At 37.3% G+C, this 22,668-nt stretch overlaps 1 protein-coding gene across 1 annotated transcript; it reads left to right on the plus strand.

The window, feature by feature from the left end:
* Positions 1-140: 140 nt before the first annotated feature.
* Positions 141-22,026, plus strand: DENND6A (DENN domain containing 6A). Its single transcript, XM_085072685.1, has 20 exons — positions 141-392; positions 2,967-3,005; positions 3,112-3,154; positions 5,870-5,982; positions 6,992-7,072; positions 7,445-7,550; positions 8,663-8,742; positions 10,178-10,240; positions 10,885-10,940; positions 11,279-11,401; positions 11,580-11,675; positions 13,717-13,811; positions 15,575-15,640; positions 15,732-15,796; positions 16,440-16,529; positions 17,216-17,269; positions 17,350-17,459; positions 18,022-18,124; positions 19,619-19,693; positions 20,169-22,026. Exons 1-20 carry the CDS (start codon positions 192-194, stop codon positions 20,298-20,300), a joined length of 1,791 nt encoding a protein of 596 aa, XP_084928811.1. The 5' UTR covers positions 141-191; the 3' UTR covers positions 20,301-22,026.
* The last annotated feature ends 642 nt before the right edge of the window (positions 22,027-22,668 follow it).

A 22,668-nucleotide genomic window follows, 5' to 3' on the forward strand; every position in this document is an offset into this window, starting at 1 on the left:
GCCGCCGCTCCGGCCCCCCGCTCCCCGCGGCAATGGTTTGGCCTCCCCTCGCTGCCTGCTCGGCCCCCGTCCGCAGCAATGGTTCGGTCTCCCCTCGCTGCCCGCTCGGCCCCGCCCGCTCCGGGCGGCCCCTGGGGTGGGCGGGGCCAGGCGGGTCACGTGGGCGCGCGTGGCGGGCCGGGGTCGGGGCCATGTCGCGGCGGGAGCGCGGCCCGGAGCCGGAGCCGGAGCTGGGGCCGGGAGGCGCCGGGGCGGCCGCGGAGGATGCGGCCCTGGGGGAGCCGGAGAGTCCTGAGCAGTGCCTGTCGCTGCTGCCCTGGGACCGCTTCTCGGCCTGGCTGCACTGCGTGTGTGTGGTGGGCTTCGACCTGGAGCTGGGCCAGGCCGTGGAGGTACGTGCGGCGGCGGGCGGGGGGCACCGCTCGGCCTGCGGGCTGCGGCGGAGCCCCGCCGGAATCGGGCGCTTCCTCTGGCCCCGCTGTTGCACAGTGGCAGGGGAACCTCGGCTGAGCTTGAGGAAACGGGATTGTGCGGAACCCCGGGGCAGCGCCCTGGGGAACCGGCTGGGCTGTGCCGGCTGAGGCTGCTCGGTTTCGGGCAGCTCTTGTCATGGTGCTGCTTGTGCTGTCAGTGGGCTTTAGAAAATGGTTTGTATCTCTTGTCGAGATTTTGTATGAAGTGCATCACTGGCTTTCTTTGCACACGGATAGCGCTGACTTCCATGGCATCTAGGTGTTAAAGAGTGTAATAATAAGGAAAATGTGAGCGGTGTTCATAATTAACAGCGTTCTCCAGGTCTCTGAGGTGTGCGAAAAGGTTCTCTACAGGTTTGAAGCGTTTTCCTTCAGCACGAGCTGGATGCCCGCCGTGGCAGTGCCACAGCTACGGCTGCGACTCCAGCTGTGCCTGCTGTGCTACAGGCAGGGACAGCTGTGGCACTGCTTTGGGGGTGCACTGCAGGGACAGCTGTGGCACTGCTTTGGGGGTGCACTGCTGGGGACAGCTGTGGCACTGCTTTGGGAGTGCTCAGGAAGCTCACGGTGCTGGGAAATGCAGAAAGAATTATCGTTCGGATCAGTTTCACATCCTGTTTCACCCTATTCACCATGTGACTGCACAGCAAACTCTTGGTCTGCAGGGAAAGTGTCTTTTTCTTTCTCTTGCCCCAAAGGGGTGCCAGCATAAATGCGTGGCTGACTGGCCTGAAATTCAACCAATCCAGCTATTATAAAACATAAAATAAATAACTGTTGACCACAGAGAAATGCAAATAAAACCCCAGCATGCTGTGCTAATGATCTGAGTTCTCTTCCCTTGATGTTACAAGGTGGTGTTAACAACAAAGAAGCATTTCTGTATAACCTGTGACTTAGGCAGCTGCTGTGCTCAGTGGCTGAGGGAAGCACAGCCTCTGTCCTGGCTACAGATTCCTCTGTTGACAGTCACGTTAATTTAATTGACTGAGTGCACAGAACGAAACTTAATATGTCTACAGAACTCAGGCCTGGGCTTTTTTTTTTCCTGTATGTAGCTGCAGGGAGAATAATTAGTTTTCAGTTTATATAAGAATTCTGGGAAGAAACACCTGCTAGTGAGGAGGAGGAGGAGTATGAATTCAAGTCTGTATGCCTATCTTCTGATGAGATGTGGATAATTTCAGCATCATTCAGTTACTGAATGAGTTACATTTAACGTACTGCTTAGCATAAGATAGCAAAGGAAAATAATAAGTTAGAAAAGAGATGGTGATGGGTTTACTACCTGCAAAATGCAGGTGTTCCACTCATGTGTCTGCTTTCAGCTTTAGTTGCACTAATGTCTTAGAGCTGGACATCATTTGATAAGAGACTGAGGGGGGAAAAAAAATGCACTGGAGACTTTATTGCCGAGGGACAGAAAGGTGCTTAGTCAGAGAGTAGCCAGTGGGTATATTTGTTGTTTTCTGTGGAGTAGGATAGTGTTGTATTATCAGGAGATGAATTTACTTACATTTTGTAGAACAAGGTTAAATGAGATAACAAGATGTTAGCTCTATGGTAATATGAGGACTCTGCATGAAGCTACTGTTCCTACATTGAACTTCTGCTCTAGGACTAGGTCCCATCTTTGGAAGCCCTGAAACCTTCTTTGAAACATAATCCTGGAATTTATGACAAATTTCATTAGGTTACAAGCTAGCCACCCATTTCAATCGTTTTGGAGTGGGTTGTGGGGTTTTTTGATTACCTTTTTAGCTGAAATTTAAGTGTCTCAGGTTTGTCCTGTCCTGTATATTCTGTTCTCATGTACTTGCATAATCACTGATTCTGTACATCCTCTTTTTGTTTTTCCAGTAATGGGTCTTCTGCATCTTATGTTGTGTTGCATCATTTTTGATTTCTGTGTTGTAAAATCTTATTACGTCATCTATCTTTTTTTCAGTAAGTGCAAAAAGCCATGACTTTGAGTGTATTCCTTGACTTTTCACAGTTGTTGTTTGGCACCAGCATTCGTCTTCCAGGAGTTAGTATTAATATAGAGGATGTTTTGTGGTTGAATTTTGGTTACTCCAACCTAACTTTGCATTGCAACAGATTTCAGACAATAATGTGTGTTTGCTTTAAATGTAATCACCTACTGCATTTTGTATATACAAGTTAAATCTATAAGATGTAATCTTGCTCTCCTTTGAGACCTTTTGCAGCAAAAATTTCAAGTACTTTGAATGTACACTCTGAATACACATTTTTAAATGTATGTGTATGGTCTCTAAGTGGCATCCAAAATACCTTATAAAGATAGGTGATCAAGAAAGCTTAAAAGCATATAAAGATAAGAACTGAGACATGTTATTAATAGCTTACAGTTGAAAATGTCCTAAAGCTAGGCAGGTATTTGAGGGTTGTATTGTTAAAATATTTAATGGAAACTTACTGCTTATACTGAATTTATTTTCAAATAAAATAATACTGGTTTTTTTCCTGTAGGTAATATATCCTCCACATTCCAAACTCACGGATAAAGAGGTAAGCTATGGGTGCTATATATCATTGGGTTTTAGTTTAGGAAATACATAAATCTGTTATATCTCAGGAATTATAACAGCTCTCTTTTCTTTTCCCCACCCTTTAGAAAACCAATATTTGCTATTTGTCTTTTCCAGATTCTAATTCGGGTAAGTGCTTCCTTCACTCTGTAGTTGTCTGTTGTTGGACTGAACTCAGTTTAAAAAGATAGAATTTGATAGGATATATTCTGGGCTTTAGATCAAATATGTATTTATGTATCTTAATTAATATGGCAATACAGAAATGTTGCACCTTAGGTTAAATATAAAACTGCAACTGTCTGCATTGCAGTAAGGTCTGAGGATTCTCCTTCAGTTTATGTAAGTGTGTAAGACCTTCCAGATGACATTTGTGCAGATGCTTCAGAATACTTGGCAAGTGAATAATGAACATCTTAATCTTGCTCTTTAAACAAAATAATAGTGTTGCCACTGTAGAGAGGAGAGTAGGCATGGAATTTGAAGGATTTAATAAAGCAAATGGAAGGATATGGAACCCTCTTCTCATAAAGGACTAAATGTATATTTTCTAAGTTCATGTCAGGGAAACTAACTTTTAATTCAAAAGCAGTTAGAAAGAACAGTTGTGAAGGGAAAACCTCGGCTGTCTTCTCCATTCTTGCTGTGTCTGTGGCTGTGTGTGGTCCTGCTTGTTAAATTGCTCTTGAATCTAAACTTCTGCTCTTCTGCTGCCAAAGAGAAATTGGGGCATGTGTTGATGGGTTGGACCACCTGCAAAAAGATATGGCAGAAGTACAGAGACTTCCTTTTACGTTTATTTCTATACAGAAGTCAAAGCCTGAAGTACCAGCCTTGTGCCTGTAACTGCACTGACTGTGCTTTTGGATGCTCTGCAGTGTAACAGCTCTGACAGGGGATGATGCAGATGTGTGCTTTTAATGTGTGTGACCTCTCTCTTATATGATTTTACAGAATATTTTGGCTAGTTTTTCTCCTTTGTCTTAATGTTGTTAGAATTAAGATATTTTCTCTGTTCTTGCTGTTCTGTTTGTAAATAGAGGTAGAGCTTCTTTCTGCTATTGAAAGCAAAGATTACTAAACTGTGTCTTCTAATTTATAACCACTAACAATGAGAGTAATATCTTCTGTCTTTAAAAAGTGTCTTGAAGGTACAAAATCATGTGTTTAGGGACAAAGGTTGCTTTCTTAATTTTTTAGCGTATTTTTTCAAGTAAGAGTGTAGTAAAGTTGCTTTAGGCAGAATAGGTATATGTAAGGAGGTTTTAATTTCAGCAGGATAAAAATCCCACTTTTTATAATGTTATTATTAAGAACTGTTGGTTCTTGATTATTCTTGGTAAGTTTAAGTTTCAAATAATGTAGAGGGGATTACCTGTGTAAAAGCTGCCTTCCATGAATGAACTGGAAGTGTATCCTATATGTAAGGATTTATTTTTTCATTGTAGGCCTTAACATAAGAAGAAAAACTTTATGTAAGATAGCAGTGAAGGAAGTTATTAGCTTGTAGCTAGATTAGAGGTCAGTCTTCCTTAAATTTTCATGGCTTAAAAGGTTAATTCAACTTTTTTCTTTCACAACTACAAAGAGATATTATTCCAATACTTGTGGCTATGAATTTAGAGGAGAAAACTGATTTAATCAGCTGCTAGATCGTAACAGTTTTTGTGGTTTTAAGCTGTTTTCCAGTACAGTTATCTTTATAATAATGCTTTTACCTTCTCTGCATGGGTAGTTGAAGAAAGAATATACATTTACCAACCTTTTCTGGAAGAGCTTGTTAAATAAGAAGACATCATATTCTGAACTGTATTTCAACATATTAATGATTAAGGGTAATTTACTTTTAGATCTTCTGTGTGTAGGTTTTTGTAATAGTTTGTGGGGTATTTTTCTTTGGATGAAGTGAACTACCTCTGAAAAGTTGAAGCAAATATCTAGTGCTGTGTTATTGGTATAACATTGGTGATGTGGATTTTCTTGTTACTATTCAATCTGTATTGCAGAGCACTTGCTTTCACTACCTGTTTGAATTGGATAGTTGTGCCATCATGCAATGTTTTGCTGCTTTTGGTTCTGTCTTGTTGCATTGAGGGTTTCTGACTGCAGCTTCAAGGGGTGCTAAGACTCATACCTGGGTGCTTTGAGTGTGTCAGTGTTAATCTGCACAGCCAGGGACTCAGACTGAGGGATTGGGCTGTCTGTGCTTGCTGTAGCAGAATGTGTGTGATTGAAAGAGAAAATGAAATTGAACTTTCAAGTCTGGCAAGTAGTTCCCTGAAGGATTAGTTACATTTTTAAGAAATTCGTTTTGATAGAAATGAAGGAAAACTTCACTCCTTGGGGATATCACTGGGAAGTCCTACTCAATTTCACTCAGTTTTCAGCAATTAGCTTTACAGCTTTCAAAATGATGAATCCTAGACCTGCCTGTGGAGTTACAGATCAGCATAATGCACTCCTACAGTGTGACTTCTGTATGAACTCTTTGGTGTCAAAAAAAGAGGAAAAGTGCAGCTATTTAGCACAGAAATGACATGGTTAAGATGATCAAAACTATCCAGGCAGACCAGTGAAATGAGTAATACCAGCAGGAGAACAGCCATTAGTTGACCTGTTTGAGGACATGATAGTCATTGTAAGGCAGTGACTTTTGTTTCCTTGTTGTAGACAGTATATTTACTGTTACTAAAGATGCCAAACTGTTCACGTATAAAATTATAAATATAGAAATGGTCAGAATAGCAATGCAAGATAAATGAAGCAAAACACTGATACCTCTTTGGCTATAAACAAGGCTCAAACTCAGAATACTGTCTGTTGTTTATCTCTTCCCCCATGTAGGTTGTCTTGGAGACACACAATTTTGTTTTAGGTTCCGACGGTCTCCTGGAAGGAAGGTCTCATTCTGTTGCTTTCTGGACCAGTTGGATAGAGATCTACCAGTTTACTTAAAGGTTGGAAATAAGAAAAAATGAAGTCAAATTTCTTTTGGGTAATGTTAATGTGTGGGTCTTCACCTTTAAATATAACGTTTGAAAAGAGAAATCTCTGAACTGGATGTCCTGAAAGTCAAAGCTCAGAAAATGTTTGTTGTAGCATGTTATTATGATTGTGATAATACTTAGTTTCATTAACTATTCTTCAAGTTTTATTAGTATGGATTTCAGACCACAAGGGATTAAATTGAAGAACAGGTCTACTTTGTTATTGACTAGAAACCTGTAGATCAAATTGTAAGAACCATTACTATTGTGGAAATGTAAAGTGCTTTATAACTTCATTAAAAAAAAAAAATCTGAGCTACTTGAACTGTTGCTCTCAGTTCCACCCTTCACTTTTTGAAGATGGAGCCGTTTCCTAAATGAGGCAGTAGCCAAAAAGTTGTTCTTATCATGTCCATGGGGAATATTGAGGCCTCTCAATATTTTGTTTCTCAATAGTTTGATTCTCAAACTCAATTAAGTTCTGTTTATGTGGCAAATACTTGAATTTCTACTTGTAGGAAGGATGAAGCTGATGTCTTTGAAATGTGAGAGCATTTCCTTAATATTCCAAGAATCTTTTGTAAAACTAATACATTAAAAGCCGAGGTTTATCTCTACAAGTCAGGGCTTTAAGGTTTTTAACTGCTTAAATCTTTTTAGTGCTACTTCGCAGGATTATAGATGTTGATTTATTCCTCAAGAAATTATTTCTATTTTTGGTTTCACAGTGTGTCAGGAAAATGTAGATATAAAAATAGTAAAGCCAGAAAGCACAGCTGTTTCCACACACTGATGTTTTCTCTTTGAAGTACTTACTGAAAAAAGGGTAATGCCAATAAACACAGTAATCCTTCTAGTTTATTGTATCTAATCAACTTTGCAGCTTGCAGGGAAATAGGCTTTTAAACTGTACGTTGAATGCTTCAGAAAGGAGGGCACTATCAGGTGGTTGTATTGAGTTATTTCCTTTCTTTTGCAGAAAGATTCAGCATATTACTATGGCTATGTGTATTTCAGACAAGTTCGAGACAAATCATTAAAAAGAGGCTATTTCCAGAAGGTAATTTCAGTTCTTTTAGGAAAATATTCATTTGGAAATTAATTATTTTTCAGTGACTGCAGAGGAACAGGAAAAGTGTCTTGCTCTCTAACTAAATTAGTTGTTAATTTGTGGTAAATTGGTCTAATTTTACATCAGCTATGGTATGTTCCAGCTCTACTGTCAGAAGAGATAGTTTTGTGTCTGTGTTTAAAAACAAAATATTGGGAAGTTTTGGGAGTTGTTTGCAGTTTGCCTGTAGACAGATGTGTGGTTGGCTTGCATGTGTGAGAAAAGTCTCAGCTGGTGTTGTCTGAGGGTAACAGGTGCAGTAGAACTGAGGGGAAGTGTTAACCTGAAATTCTGTTTCTGTTTTGTTACTCTTTATTCCAGTCGCTGGTCCTCATCAGCAAGCTGCCTTATGTCCATCTCTTTCGTACCATGCTTAAGCAAATAGCACCAGAATATTTTGAAAAAAGTGAAGCTTTCCTGGAAGCAGGTAGTGGTCCTATAATGTTGTTCTGGAGGAGCTCTTACACTATCACATACTTCTTCTGGATAAATGAACAACACAGTCATGATCTAGTTTGTAGTTTTGTCTTCTTGCAGGGTAGGGAGTTGAAATTTTAGCAAACTGGCTTGACTTCTAGATCATTGAATAGAGCTAATCAAATTCTGGATCCTCCCTGGGAGAGTTGGAGGTCCCTCCTGAAACACATCTAGGGTTGTGTGTGTTTCAGGACCAGCTGTTGAGCACAACGAGCTGATGGCAATCCTTAGTTTGCACTCCTCACCACCCTAGCCCTTTTGGGCAGTCTGACAACTTTTGCTAAGCAACTGTACAAATGTCATCTTGCTTGAGGTTTGGTTTTTTTGTGTGTGTGATTTGTTTGTTTTTTGACCAAATGGAAAAAGCAACAGAGCCAGCACTGGTAAGAGGTGCCTCAGCCTTACTGCAGGGCTGAAAGAGCTGGAGAAGGACAAATAGAAAAGTTATTTGCTCTTTGCCTGGAAAAGCTCTGTTCTGTGTACTGTGCCTACTCCATACAACTTTCACGTCTTTGTGCTTTCACTGAGCAACATTTTGTGTAAACCATGAAGGAATTGTATTTTCCAATCACCTATTTCCTTGAGAGGTTGTATTATGAGCAAAATAAGCTCTGCAGAAATTATGAGAATTACATATTCATAATGGTTTACAGGAAAATGCTGGAAAACTTTCTAGCCAAGCTAGAAACCAGCTTTTTCCTTAACTGCTGGTGTTTATTGGTCTGCAGTAGCCAATGTACATAAATGTAGGTGTTCTTTTCAAAGTGTTTTTAATATGTACTTTCATGGTTTCTCAGATAACATTTCTTCAACTAATTGTAAGTCTCATTTCTACAAAAAATGGAAGACCAGAGGATACTGTTTCCTTGAAATGAAAAACTTTATAGTTCTAATGGGATAATACATAAAGAGTGTGTAAAAGGCTGTAAAACTTGTTTAGTGTCATCAAGAGACAAGTAGAACTGCTGTGGACTATTAGCAGTAATTTAAAGTTGCAATGTGCACAGAGGTGACTCTGGTCATGGTTTATAGCTTATAGAAACTCTTGTATTTTTCTTTCAGTTTGTAGTGATGTTGATCGTTGGCCACCACCAGTTCCAGGGAAAGTTCTGCAGTTGCCTATTATGGGTGTTATAATGAAAGTAGGTACTCCTGCACTTCATCTTGTCTGAGGTGTTTTCCCCACTTTTTATTGTACACATCCTCACTGCCTTGTTTCATTATTCTTCCTAACAGGAGTAGATGTTTGCTGCACTCAGAGTGAAGGTCTGGGAAATCTTGATTAGGTTCTTTGATTGGGGGGAGGAGGGAAGGATCTTTTATGGTGCTTAGGTTAATGTTTAATTTTTGTAGGTACTAGAAAGTGATGTTTCAGTACAACTACTAACTGCAGTGTCTATATTATCCCTCTGGAATTTGCATTCTAGAAGACGAGTGCTAATTATATTAGTCAAATCAAACATAAAGTAGCACTTGAAAATACTGAGAATTAAGTTCCAGTCAAGCAAATTAAATATATTGACGAAAATCATTCTTGTTCCTGAAAGCTGATAAGTAAAAATCTTTTTTGGCCCACACACCAGAGATAATTGCTTGTGTTGTTTATAATTTTGAATGGAAGTGAAATATGTCTGAAGAAAGCTATTAAAGAAGTTGTATCTAGTGCACAGGGAGGAACTGTAGAGTTTAAACAGTGGTTAAGAACTTTCTGTAACAGTTTATCTGTGCCTGTGGGAGTCGTAATATTTTCATATTAAATGCAATTTAATGGATTTGATGAAATCAGAGGTTAAAGCCAGAAGTACATTCTCAGCAGATACTCTAAAGTTTATGGCAAGGCATGTGCATCACCAGGGAGAGAAAGAAGTTTCTGAGGCTGTTCTGAAAGCAGAAATATAATGAAGCAGTTCTGGGTGCTGGGTGGTGAGAAGTGTCAGATATGTCTTGTTTGGGTATTGCCTGCATTTATCTCATCAATAATTCCTACCTGTGAGAGCTGAAATTGCATTCCTAAACTGAATAATGCCACAATTACTGCCCAGTGATACTGTCCCTGGTTTTTTACACTGTTTGGGCAGTTTTAAGTGTTGTGTGTAACTAACATCCATTTGTACATACCAGCTTCCAGTGTGATTACATTTGTAGTACTCAAGACTTACAGGTGCAAACTGTGAGGCCAGAGAAGTATACTTACGTTCAGACTATTTGGAGTCTGCCTCACCAGGACATCTTGATGTTTTAGGAGAGGATTTTTTCTAAAAGTAATTTTGTGCCCTCTTAAAACCCCAAGACCTTATTTCGGGTCATTCTTTCCAACACTTAGAGGTATTTTTATTGAAATTACAGTAACAGTTTTGACTGATTTTAGCAATAGTCTCTTTTTAGCTGGAGTATTATTTTCATATTCTAGTATTCAATTTGCAACTGGAAGTTCTGTAGGTGGAAGTTCTGTAGGGTAAATAAGCATCATGCTGTAGTATATACTGTTTAAGTATTACAAATTGTCTCTTAGTCAGCATTTTAAGTGTCTGCTGGATTCAATACAAGGGAAAATAAATCTTTCTTTTTCTTTCCAAGTTGCGGATTCCAACATATCGTGACAAGCCTGGAACAACACCGATAGTACAGAATATGCACCAGGTAGAGATTAGATACTGATATTGTATATAACCCCAGACAAAGCTAGAGATCTTTCATTCTTGTACTTTTAACTTGTTAGAAAAGATTGGTAGCAAATCATCATATACTTTGACAATAACGAAATCCACGGTCTATGAAACTTGGAATGGAGGAGTCCCAAATTGGATTCTTCATAAAATGGATATTCTAACACAGTTATCCTAAGCAGGGAGAGATATCCAGGTCCTGGAAGAAGATAGTTGGCTGACAGAGTTACTAACCTGAATCCCTTCAATGTCTGGATGGTTTGGGGGTTTTTTTTGAGGATGAATCCAGAATTAAGTTTTTCGCCATACAAGATGGATACAAACCAAATCTATTTGTGCTTTCACATGCAGTTGTATGAAACAGCTTTAGTATTTTATATCTTTTCTGGACTGAAAGTTACATGCCTGTAAGTGGTGTGTGTGTGTGTGTGTGTGTCTTGGGGGAAATCTTGCTCTTAGAACACAAATAGTTGTGCAAGTAACGTACTATATGTTGCAGCAGTACATAAATAATTAGGGTATATACTGTCTACTGTCTGTAAGCATTTAAGGGAAACCATTTCATTTAATACCTAGGTGTTCTGATGACTAAAAACCAAGCATTGCGATGTCTTTTAGGCAGATGCTCAGATCTCCATGGCTTTACCGACTGTTCATGAAGTAGATCTTTTCAGGTAGGAGTTTGGACTGATTGATTTCTAGTTGTGAACTTCCACATGTCAAAGATTTCTGGTAGTTCCATAACACATCTCATGGCTTGCAAGCTAACACTTACCAGTGTTGGTTTTAATATTCTTTTTCTGTAAAGTTTGCTAAAATACAGTTTTATATGCAGGCTGAAATTGCAATAAATAAGCAAGTTCATTAAATGTTCCATTTTACAAGAGTATTTTATGGTTTTCAAATTACTGTTAAAATACAACTGCAAACTTCCTTTTTATCCCTTTATTAACCAGAAGAAATATGTATTTTCTGATGTCAAATGTATTAAAATACCTCAATCTGTTTTTAGGTGTTTCTGTCCGGTGTTCTTTCACATTCAGATGCTTTGGGAGTTGGTGCTGCTGGGAGAACCACTTGTTGTGATGGCACCTTCACCATCAGAGTCTTCAGAAACTGTGTTGGCCCTTGTTAGGTAAGTGTAGTAGAGCTTCCTAATGAATTGCTAAGGAAGTCAGTGTAAGATTCCAGCTGAGTGGACCTTTGCTTGGTCTGAGTGTGATTACAAATTACAGATTTTAAAGTTGCTTGTGTCTTTCATGAAGGTTTGCACTGAATACGTAAACCAAGCTCATCCTCTCTGTACCTTACAGCTGTATTTCACCACTGAAGTACTGCAGTGATTTCAGGCCATACTTCACCATCCACGACAGCGAATTCAAAGAATATACAACTCGCACACAAGCCCCGTGAGTAAATCAAGCTCTCTGGGGAAGATGTTGCTCAAAGCCACTGGGAACCAAAACTTTGTGTTAAAGTACTGTTGTAGCTATTCTGAATTTCTGTTATTAGAGAATTAGGTTTAGACTCTTTTGTTAATAAGATTTATCTTGCAGAGTGCAGTAATTAGCTGATTTAAGTTTTCACTCCAGTTAGATAGGAAAAAGAAATTATGAAACAATGCCATACTTAAACTAGGCTTGAGCTTCATAGGATACTTCTCTACAGAATAAATAAAGCTGCAATTGTGAAACCAAGAAAAGTTCTTGCTTTTCCATGAGCGTTTGTCTGTGCAACACCAGCTGCAGAGTAGCTCCTTGGGAAATTCTGCTGTAATTGTTTTCATTTTAATTAACTGCTAAAGAAAGTGACTTGTAGAATTCAACATCTGTACAGCTGTTTTGTAAAGCTAAGTCAGTTAGTGTCCTAGTTGAGACAATTTAAAAATCAAATATATCTTCACTAAATTTCTTATGTTATTTATTATGTAAATAATTCAGAAATTAAGCTTATTTTTTTAAGAGTGTGAATGTCCAAAACCGGTGATGTTTGAAACTGCTTTAAGAACACATTTTTCCCCTTTATTTTTTTTAAATCCTGCTCTTATTTTGAGAGTATACATCTCCAATATTTATTAATGTAAGTTACTTAAATGCAGCTTGATTTGGGAATGGAGTGCATTTGTTAGATGCACTGATCTTTTAATAGATAAATTTCTTGTAATGTCAGAACAGGCAGAGGTTGTTGGTTTGGATTTTTTGTTTGCTTTGTTGGTGTTTTTACTGTAGTTTTCCTCTCAATGGCTGTATTGCCAGAGATAGAGCAGTGGAAAAACACATAAACATAGGCAATATGTTTTATATTGTGTTCCATGGGAATGGTTATGCAGCATGTAATTTAGTTTCTAAAAATAATTCCAGGAAGAATTTGGTTAAACTTTAGTAACCCATGTTTCAAAACTGCATCCACTCCTCTGTAGCAAAATAAAAAGGTTGGTCACTATGTAAGTTAGTATTTGAAATAGAGCTGAAATTGCTCTGAGTTTCTTATGGAAAGCAAAAAGTTGCAAAGATTGGAAATAGGTTTTAAAAGCAGTGGCTCTAAGAAGGTGAAGAATCCACATGATGCCAATTCTGTGTATTTTATTACCTTAGTAAGAGGGGAGCAGGGAAACTTAAGGACAGTGTACAGAAAGTGTTAAATTTGGGGATCTTGAAGACCAATCTGACAAAATGCTGATAACCTATTTTTAAGATGGCAGTTTCAGTGAAACTTGTTGCTATACTCCTTAGCTGATGTTTGACTGTAAAATGTATGGCAACCACTCTACTGAAAAATATGTTCATGTCTCATCATAGCAGTGCTCTAAATCCCAAATTCTGCAGGCCTGTGCTGTAGCAGCAGCACTGTGCTCTTACTGCCTCTTGTTCCTTGGGTGTCCCTGTGCACCCCCAAGCCAAATGCCAAGCATGGAGCAGACAGAAAAATCTGGCAGGTTGTGAGCTGGGGCACAGTGCTGTTAATGTGCTTGTGCTGAATCACTTGATAACTGCTGCTTAAAGCAAGTGGGTTATTGAGTGTCTCATTTTCTTAATGACATGCACATTCGAGTACTAAAGAGTTTGTTGTAATCAAACCTTAAAAAGTAGCAATTTGTCTTTCAAATATGGGTCAGATTTCTGCTCGTTAAAATGAAAAAAACAACATGTCACAAAACTCCAATAACAGATAATGCCCTGTACTCACCATTGCAGATGGGCAGAATTTAGCCAAGTGTTTAAGCAGATGATGTCATTTTTGTTCTTCACTGTCATTTGTACTTTAAGATGCCTCTGTCTTATTTTCTAAAACTTTAAAACTTTGATAAACATTTGTGCTCTCATGTGCAATTTAAAATGTAACTCTTAAATACCAAAGGAAAAAAAATTTAAGAATTTAAGTTGACCTTTTGTATTTGCTAAGGCAGAAACTCTTGCTGTCATATTTTAAACATTGTCATTATTTTTCTAGGCCATCTGTCATTCTAGGGGTGACAAATCCATTTTTTGCTAAAACACTTCAGCATTGGCCTCATATTATCCGAATTGGAGATATCAAACTTCCAGGTAAAGTAAGAATATCTTTTACAATACTATGTGACAGGATCTAGTTGTGTGCTTATTTATGAATGTATGTAATTATGTTCCATTAATTTAGTTTACTACTGACTAAATTCTCATGGATGTAAATCTGTCAAGTGAAATTAGACCCTTAACTGCTCTATGGCTTCTCTTTTCAAATCTAGTATATGAATAATAGAAATGCAAAAGGTAGTAATACTCATTAGCAGTAATGTTCTACCCTTCACAGAGTCCTGTTTTTTTATCTCTACCAATAAGGTATTAAAGTGAGATCTAACACATTACTGATGTTAATTTTTGTCTGAGTAGAATGTAATAAATCAGTCACAGCCAACACAGAACATAAGACCTAAGTGAAAGCTTAGTTTGAATGTTATAATAATACAAAACGTTGTTGACAATATTTTGATAATGTATTTCTAATCTGGCAATATTCCAGTAATTATTAATTGTTCAGTCTGGATGATTTCCTTACATGATTGAGTAGAATTTTCATGTAATCTTTGGATAACATGTCAGTTGCCAGCCTGTAGTAAAATACTGCACCACTGTAATTACTGTATGAAATTTCTGAATGTAGCTATTTGCTGTGACAGATTCATGATGCTGTTCTGACAGTGGGAATGCATAAATACGCAATTAAGATAAAACAATGTAAAATTAATTTTTGTAAAAGTTAATTTTAACTTCTGAATACACTGAATTATTTAAGGATGATGCACTGTGTTCAATGTAATTAGGCAGGCTTTTGCTTTACTTTAGAATACCATGTCTCTCTATGGTCAGAATACCTGTGGGGGCTTAGGGTAGTGTGGGGAAGAGTTACTTTGCTGCTGTGTAGTTAAGGTTTGGAATATAGAATCTTAATTAAACTCTGAAAAGCCATATAAACAAGTGGCCTTCAAAACTGATACATAGTTTCAAGTATGAAATTCTGGTTTTGATGTAGCTATGGGAAATGCTTAGTCAGGAAGTTGTAGAGATGTATCTGTTTGATCTGTTTTTAAAAATTTATATTTTATTTCTTTAGGGACCAAGAGAGGGCTTCTGATTATTTTTGTTGGGTTTTTTTTTTTATTTTCCCCCCAGTCTGCAATTTCAATAGCATTTTAACTGTTATTGTTTCTGAAGTCGAGCATCCAAACAGATTTAGGAGGAAGGTTCTGCTGAGGCTGCAAGACTGTTAACAGGGTTTAGAGTCTTCTGGTTGGAGCAGGATAAACTGGAAAAATTAAACAAAAGCCCTTAGTACGGCCCATGACAAAGGAGACTTAAATTCATTTTCTTGCAACACTTAATCCATGGCTACTGTTTTATTTTCTTCTATAAAATTTTTAGTTTTGCCAAGGTACCAAAGATTTTTTTCCATAAGTAGTTACACTTAGGGGAACAAAGGGAGATGAAGTAAAAATACGAAATTAAGAAAACAATTCTTCACTGCTATATATCTGTATGTTTATTTGGCTTCTTGGATTCAGGAGTCATCCTTTGGCTGCTTTTGTTTATTTGTGGGGTTTTTTGGTTCATTTTTTGCTTATTTGTGTTCTTGTTGGTTTTCAGGTATTTGTGGTTTTGTGTTTTTTATCTTTTCAACAAGGAATCCTTAAGTGAAGTGAAAAGTCTATTTCCTTTTATTCATGTGTTTGCTGGATGTTTCTGGATATATACGTGGATTCTTGTCAAAGTTTCTAATGTTTCTTACAATATTAGATATTCTTCAAGTAAGGTGGCTTTATGTGTTTTGGCAGGTGAAGTTCCAAAGCAGGTGAAAGTGAAAAAACTGAAGAACCTAAAAACTTTGGACTCTAAACCTGGTAATAACTTCAGAGTTCAATTTCCAGCATTTTAATTTTTAAAAGGCATGCACTGTTGCTCCTTTGGCTATATGCTCCTTTTTTTCTTTAGGTGTTTATACCTCTTACAAGCCATACTTGAACAAAGATGAAGAAATTGTTAAACAGTTGCAAAAGGTAATGGTGTAGGTCACTTTTAATGGAAACTGGTTTGTGTATTTTGTGTACTGTTGTACAGTGTTTTCATTTAAGGCTGCACTTCGTGTAATTGAAATGAAACTTGATTCTGGTTCTGGCCCCAGTTCATAACAAAATAGATGGATATTCACCCTCATTGTAGAAGGACTGCTGCCTTGTTAGCAGCTTCTATGACAATATGTGAATGGTAGGACTGAATAAGTTAGCTTAATAATTTAGAGGATTAAAGGCATTTATCTGTTCATCTGTTGAGGTTTTCCGTCCTCTGCCACCTGCACTGATCTCTTTGGTCTAAAAGTCTCACATATGAGGTGTACAAGAATCAGATCTTCCAGAGTTTAACTGATTTGTAAACACTTGTTTATAGAGACATTTCTTTCTTTGAGTTTCTTTACATGAAAATAAAAAAACCCAGAAATTGCAAAGACAAGTATCTGTACAAAAGAGCTTGATGGTATTGCTTTCCTTTCCTGGTTCAGGGTAGGAGGTGCTGTGTGTGGGCTTATGGCAAATGAATACAGAAACACTGCAATAAATGTTCATGAAAAGTAAACCCACTACAACAACCTACATACTTTGGAGTAATGGACTGACTGTGTTTTGGTTTGTTTTTTTTTTTAAGGGAATACAACAGAAACGTCCTACAGAAGCACAGAGTGTGATACTTCGGCGGTATTTCTTGGAATTGACAGAAAGTTTCATTATTCCATTAGTGAGTTCTTAGACTAATGGGGTTCTTGCATAAGTAATAAGGAGTAGTTTTCCTGGAGTTACCCTAAGTCCCATAGCTATCCAGTGTACCCCTGGAATCAATACTGGGTCCAGCTGGTGAGGCACTGCTGCCTCCTTCTGTCACACCTGACACTTGGCAGTGGCTCCACTCCCTGTGCCTTGGTCACCTTGGGGCTCTGGCCATGCCTGTGCCAAGCCTTGCTAAAGCAGAGATGGCCACAGCTCACACAGTGCTCTGTGGGTTAGTTCCAACTCTAATGTTTGGGTGAGGAACTCAGAAAATCTCTTCCAAACACTTGACACAAAGTGTGGTTCCTGTTTGGAATCACCCACGATATGAAGGTACCTGTGGACTGTTTCCAAAGGAAAGAGAGATTGTGTACCATGGGCTGAAGTTCAGGATATAGATATTCCATGTGTACGTTTGCTTCCTGTCTCTCTTTGCTTCAAGTCCTTCTTGAACTTTATTGGCTTAAAGTTCTGCAGTTGGATCTGTGTAAGATAAGCTCCTTCTTGTCTTCTCATGTGGTAAATATGCACAACCCCACCCTGTGCTAACACTGAGAAGAGAAAATGCTGCGGTCACAAGCAATAAGTAAACACACACGTGGACTGTGTATCTTTAATACTGGTTATGCAAACAACCTTTCCTTTTCCTTTCCCTAGGAACGTTATGTGGCAAGCCTAATGCCTTTGCAGAAATGCATATCACCCTGGAAGGTAAGGAAGTATAATTCGAATGAGCTGGAAATGGGTGATCAGAGAAGTTAAGGTCTGCTAATTTATTTTTTTTCCTATAGAGTCCACCACAGCTGAGGCAGTTCAGCCAAGATGATTTCATGAAGACACTGGAAAAAGCAGGACCACAGCTCACCTCAGGTTTAAAGGGAGATTGGATAGGACTTTACAGGTAATTTCTTTCAACAGCATAAAAAATATGTAAATTAAGACAGATCAGTAATGTTAATTTTGTTTTTTCTTAAGCAAACTTACAATCAGGATTAATTTGAATAAGACTTTCTTTTAGAATTTATGCTTTAATAGAAATTGATAGTGCTAAGTATACTTTTTTAATCTGTTTCTCTGCTAACATTACAGGTTTCTGTAGATTAATGTTATTAATGGTTTTATTTCTGGTTCTAGCCCAATTCCTCCTTCCAATCAAACACAAAGATAAAAATCGGGCTATTTCAAACTGAGCCTTGATTTTTATTTTTTTTCCCCTAAAATTTCCTAATCTTTGTTGTGTTACAGACACATGTTCTTTAGATTATTTTCTCAATCCTTGTCTTAATTAATAGAAGTACTTGTTAATCTCTACTTCAGAATATTACATCTTTTTGAAGGTAAATAGAGAAATGATCCTAATATCTTCTTCAATCTCAAATATAATTACATTTGGTGATGCAGAGAACACTGTTACCAAATTGCACTTAAAATATAAAATGTATTTTTCTTTGGTGTTTTACCAGGCATTTTTTGAAATCGCCAAACTTTGATGGTTGGTTTAGGAGCCGGCAGAAAGAAATGACACAGAAGTTAGAGGCCCTTCATTTAGAAGCACTCTGTAATGAGGTTAGAAAAATGTGTACTTACGATTATATTTATCATCTTGTAATAAAAATATATCCTCCCACAAGTCAGTTTTACTCCTGTTTTCATAGGCTGAACGTGGAATTGTTGACAGTTTTGTGAATTCTGATTTAGTGAAACATGATTTGTTAAACAAGTACGAACTAGAACTATCACAGCGAGAACAATATCAAATACAGTTCCCTTGTCATAACAACTGTCAAACAACTGTTAACATAACAATGGTTTGTAAAACATACCTTTAGTACTTTTTGTTTTGCTGTGTATTTTAAAGTTAAAAACACACACCCACTCCCAAAAAAATCTTTTTCCTCTTATTTGATACTGTTATTCTATTCAGCTTCCATTCTTGGCATCCTTGACAAAGTATTTTCGTTGTGATATAGTTTGTAGCTTTAAAGGTACAAATTCGGCAAATTTGACATTCGAATTGACAGTTAATTAGATGTGTTTAGTAAATAAGCCTACAACTGATCCACAGTAATTGAAAGCTGAGAAGTGAACTCTGTTTATATATAACAAAATACCACAAAAATACTCCTATGTTGTAAGATCCATCCCCTAATTAAGAAGCCAAAGTGGGTATCAATATAGTGTGAGCTGGAACAACTGATAGAGAAAGGAATTGCAAGAGAAGACATTGTACAACTAGAGAGGGAATAGGAAGAAAAAAACCAAAGTAAGGCAACATCACAGCTTTAAAACAAACAAGAAAACAAAATTGCTGTGGTTATTTTTCAAAAACCATTTGTTTTTATCCCTTGCCTAGTCAATTCCCAAACAACACAATGTAGCAAATCCAAGCAGATTGTTCAAATAGAGCAGCCCAAATAATTTGCAGGTCAGTTATACAACTTAGACTCTATCCAACTGCATTTGACATTAGCTTAATCAAAGAAAAGGAAATGTGTTACAAATTTATTACCAATTCTGCTCCTTTATTGTTTCTTCTTTTGATCCACAAAGAAAGGTATCTTTGTACATGAACAAATGTCTTTCATAGGTGAGTTGTAAGGGGGTAGGGAAACAGAACTTCCCTAAGAAAATTCTCTTGATTGTATCTTACTAGTTATCAACTGTGATCTCCTTTAATGCCCTAGAAACAGTAAGCACTGCCTTGAACTACTTTAATATTGTATTGTGCTGGCAGTTCTGATTTGGTAATCATTCACTGGCATTTTGCATTGTAGATTTTTTTTTTTTCAAACTAAGCCTGTTTGGCAAGATTTTTTTCCCCATTAATTTATTTGTATTGTGTTTGTGTGCAAGTTTGCTGTTATGCAAAGTACTGGGCAAACATGCAAATAAAGCAGATTTTGCAGTTCACAGTAAAGACAGTGCATGTGTAAAATGAGGTTAGCAAATGGCATGGGAATAAGGAAAATACCTCTTCTGAGCATCATGTATAGATTGACTACTTTTGAAAATTACGTATCTAACCATAAATATTTCAATGCTTAATTTTTTTTATTTTAGAACTTGGTTTTCTGGAGTCAGAAGCATACTGAGGTAGAAACAGTGGATCTTGTCTTAAAGCTAAAAAATAAACTGGTAAGTAAATGAATTGAACGTGATTTAGCTACATAAAAGCATTATATAGTTGTTTTTGCAAGTACATAAATACTCTTCATGATCTAGGTAGTTTAGAGAGTCAGTTGTTCATTCAGGCTTTTAAAACAAAAACAGTTAATTTCAGCCATGCCTGAAAAGTGATTTGGTTTCCCAACATCATCTGGCTATGTTGGGAGTATTGTATTGCTGGGGTTTTTTTTAACTAGTTGGAACTCTGTGACTGATCTGAATTCCCAGGGAAGAAGAAAACCAAATTTTCTTGCTATTACTAAAAGTCCAAATCAGTGTTGCTCTCGCTGTTGTGTGGTTGCTGAGGAAACCTGCTGTTGTCCAAATTCCTACTCAGCCAGCAAATCAGGAATTCATTTTCCAGATTTTCTAATATATGATTTTGATATTTCTTCACGTAAACCTGCATTTTTAGTAGAAATCATGTTTTCTGGTACCTTTGCAGTTGCAGGCTGACAGAGAACATCTTCCTGTGAAAACTGACACACTGAAAAAGCTGCAGACACACATCAATGATATTATACTGGCACTGCCAGATGACTTACAGGACATCTTGCTCAAAACTGGCACAACATGATTTCTACTGGGTTTTTTTGGTGCAGAAAACCGAAAGGCAAGTAGTCTCACAGAAGACAGTGGCTTACCAAGTTTGGACAGCTCTAAACAGTACATTAACACTACAAATGGACTGTACTAAAAGTATAGCCCACTATACAATTTTCACTGTTTTTTCCACTTAAATACCAATGCAACTAAAGGGATTTTTGTGTCTAATATTGTTTGAAATAAGTGCTCTTAAAGAATAATCTGTGGACATATGAAGCTGTGCCACAGTATAGGACTACAGTGCAGTGCTGGCATTGCAGAATGTTTTCCAATTGGTGCTGCTATACCCAATCCTACTCAGGGGTAAGCAATCTTGATTCTGTACTGTCCTGTTGATGTAGTATCTGATTGGTTTTTCTTTCTTTTTTTCTTTTAGTTTTTAGCTAGTGATAAGTCCAACTGACATATTGGGTGACTTGGCCAGAATACCTGGTAGTTGAGGAATTTTACTGGTAAATCATGGCTTTCAAAACTGTTTCAGGAACAAGTGAAATGATCAGATCGGTTCTTTCTACATTTCTCCATTTTACCATCTTTCCAAAGTGATACTAATTTAGCATCTTTAAAGAAGAGAAGGCAGCTGACAAAAATTTCCTGAAGGGAAGTCTCAACGTCGGTTAATTAGGGTGCTCTTACACGCCTTAAATAAAGTAATTATATCCTAATTTGTGGTTTTAAACTGCTGACATCCCAGGATTTTGAGTGGATCACTAGTGTAAATGTAAGTATGCAGCGTTCATCACAGGAAATAAACACTGTGGTGTTCTAATAGGGATTTTGAAATCAGGGGTTTTGGTAGAGTTAGCTGATGCACAATCTGTTTCAGTTGGAGATCATACCAGTTAGCTCCTGTTATAATTTTTAACTTTATTATTTTTGGCTTAAACCAGTCAGGTGTTTGAGGAGGTAATGAGGCTGGAGGGAAAAGATGTTGGCTTCAGTTGAAATAAGCCTCTGGACAGGTCAGACTGGCAAAAAAAATTGTAGCATGAAATTATTCTCAGTATGTGCATATAGCAGACATGCATAAAGAATAATTTCCTCTTGCATATTAAGCAGCAAGAATGGGATGTTTTAATCTTCTTGAACGAGTTTCAGTGGTATATAAGAACTCAGCTGCTCCACATGCAGTGTTGTACTTTGACCAGTTTCAAGTAGAGTAAACATAATGCCATAGTGTACACACAGCATATACTTTTATATGTCAAGTGGATCACAGTTACTGAAAAAAACCACTCTGCTTTTAAGTGCTTGGATAGAATTTTTTAAAACTTATGACATAATCCTGCTATGAGAATATGCTTTTGTATAACAAATACTTCATACCATCTTTCTAAAAATGTCTTATTTAGATATAAAGCGTCACGTTATTTTTATGAAAATAATGTATTTTAATACTGTTATGTTTTGTATACAATTACTCATGACCAAAAGTTTAATGTATCTATTATGTTACTTAAACTATACCACTTCAGCATTAATTGCTAACTTGCAAATTTTTTTTGCACCCCCTGGTGAAAAGCATTTCTAATCCAGAAATTAAGTGGCCATTCATACCCTAAATTATCTTAAATATTTAACTGGAGCACTGTATAATTTCTTGGAACCATGTCAACTGGTAACAACTATGATAACTAGCACATGACTGCAAATACGTATTTTTTTAAACAAAAATAAAGACTTTGATTTTTTTTTTTTTCTCTTTGGAAGTTATGTGACTTAGATGATGGGTATATTTGGTTTGTTTGGGTTTTCCCCTCTCTTGTGTAAGCAAAACCATTTAGCTTGCAGAGACTGCTGCTTGATGAAGCTGTACCCCTGAGCTGACCAGAAATGTGATGGAGTGGTGTTGTAGTTTGATTATGCATCATGGTTGGAATATGACAGAGCTGCAGCATCCTCAGCAAAGCAAATAGCAGGGCCTGGATTCTAAAGTATGTGTTCACTTCTAAAGCAAGTGTTTATTAGACTGTACTGAAAGAACTGAAATAATGAAAGGTATCAGTAAGAATAGGCCGGCTTGGAGATGTAGAAAGTAGCTGTCCTCAAGTTCAGGCAAGCTTAACTTTCCTGGAAAAAAAAAGGGAGTGTAAATACTGAATGCTCTGAATAGAAGATAGGTAAGTATTGGAAACCTAGAGCTGAACTCCTTAGATTATAGCTTCGTGATAGTTTCATAGTTGATCAGAATCATATTAACATTTTAAGCACTAACTAGATTAAGTTATGATTTATTTATTTTACAAAAATACACCTTTCCATCTTAATTTACATCTGCTTATTTGTTCAGAAGAACATAATTTAGTACTAGAATAAGGTTTTCAACATGATACCTAAGA

Source organism: Lichenostomus cassidix, chromosome 12 (genome assembly GCF_008360975.1).
Source record: "Lichenostomus cassidix isolate B80296 chromosome 12, HeHo_3.0, whole genome shotgun sequence".
Taxonomy (NCBI): domain Eukaryota; kingdom Metazoa; phylum Chordata; class Aves; order Passeriformes; family Meliphagidae; genus Lichenostomus; species Lichenostomus cassidix.

Excerpts from the sequence above, each read along its gene's own strand:
- DENND6A (XM_085072685.1), top strand. The coding sequence starts at position 192 with ATGTCGCGGCGGGAGCGCGGCCCGGAGCCGGAGCCGGAGCTGGGGCCG. Across the intron at positions 11,676-13,716 it reads ACAACTCGCACACAAGCCCC|GCCATCTGTCATTCTAGGGG; the intron begins GTGAGTAAATCA and ends TTATTTTTCTAG. Across the intron at positions 17,270-17,349 it reads AATGCATATCACCCTGGAAG|AGTCCACCACAGCTGAGGCA; the intron begins GTAAGGAAGTAT and ends TTTTTCCTATAG.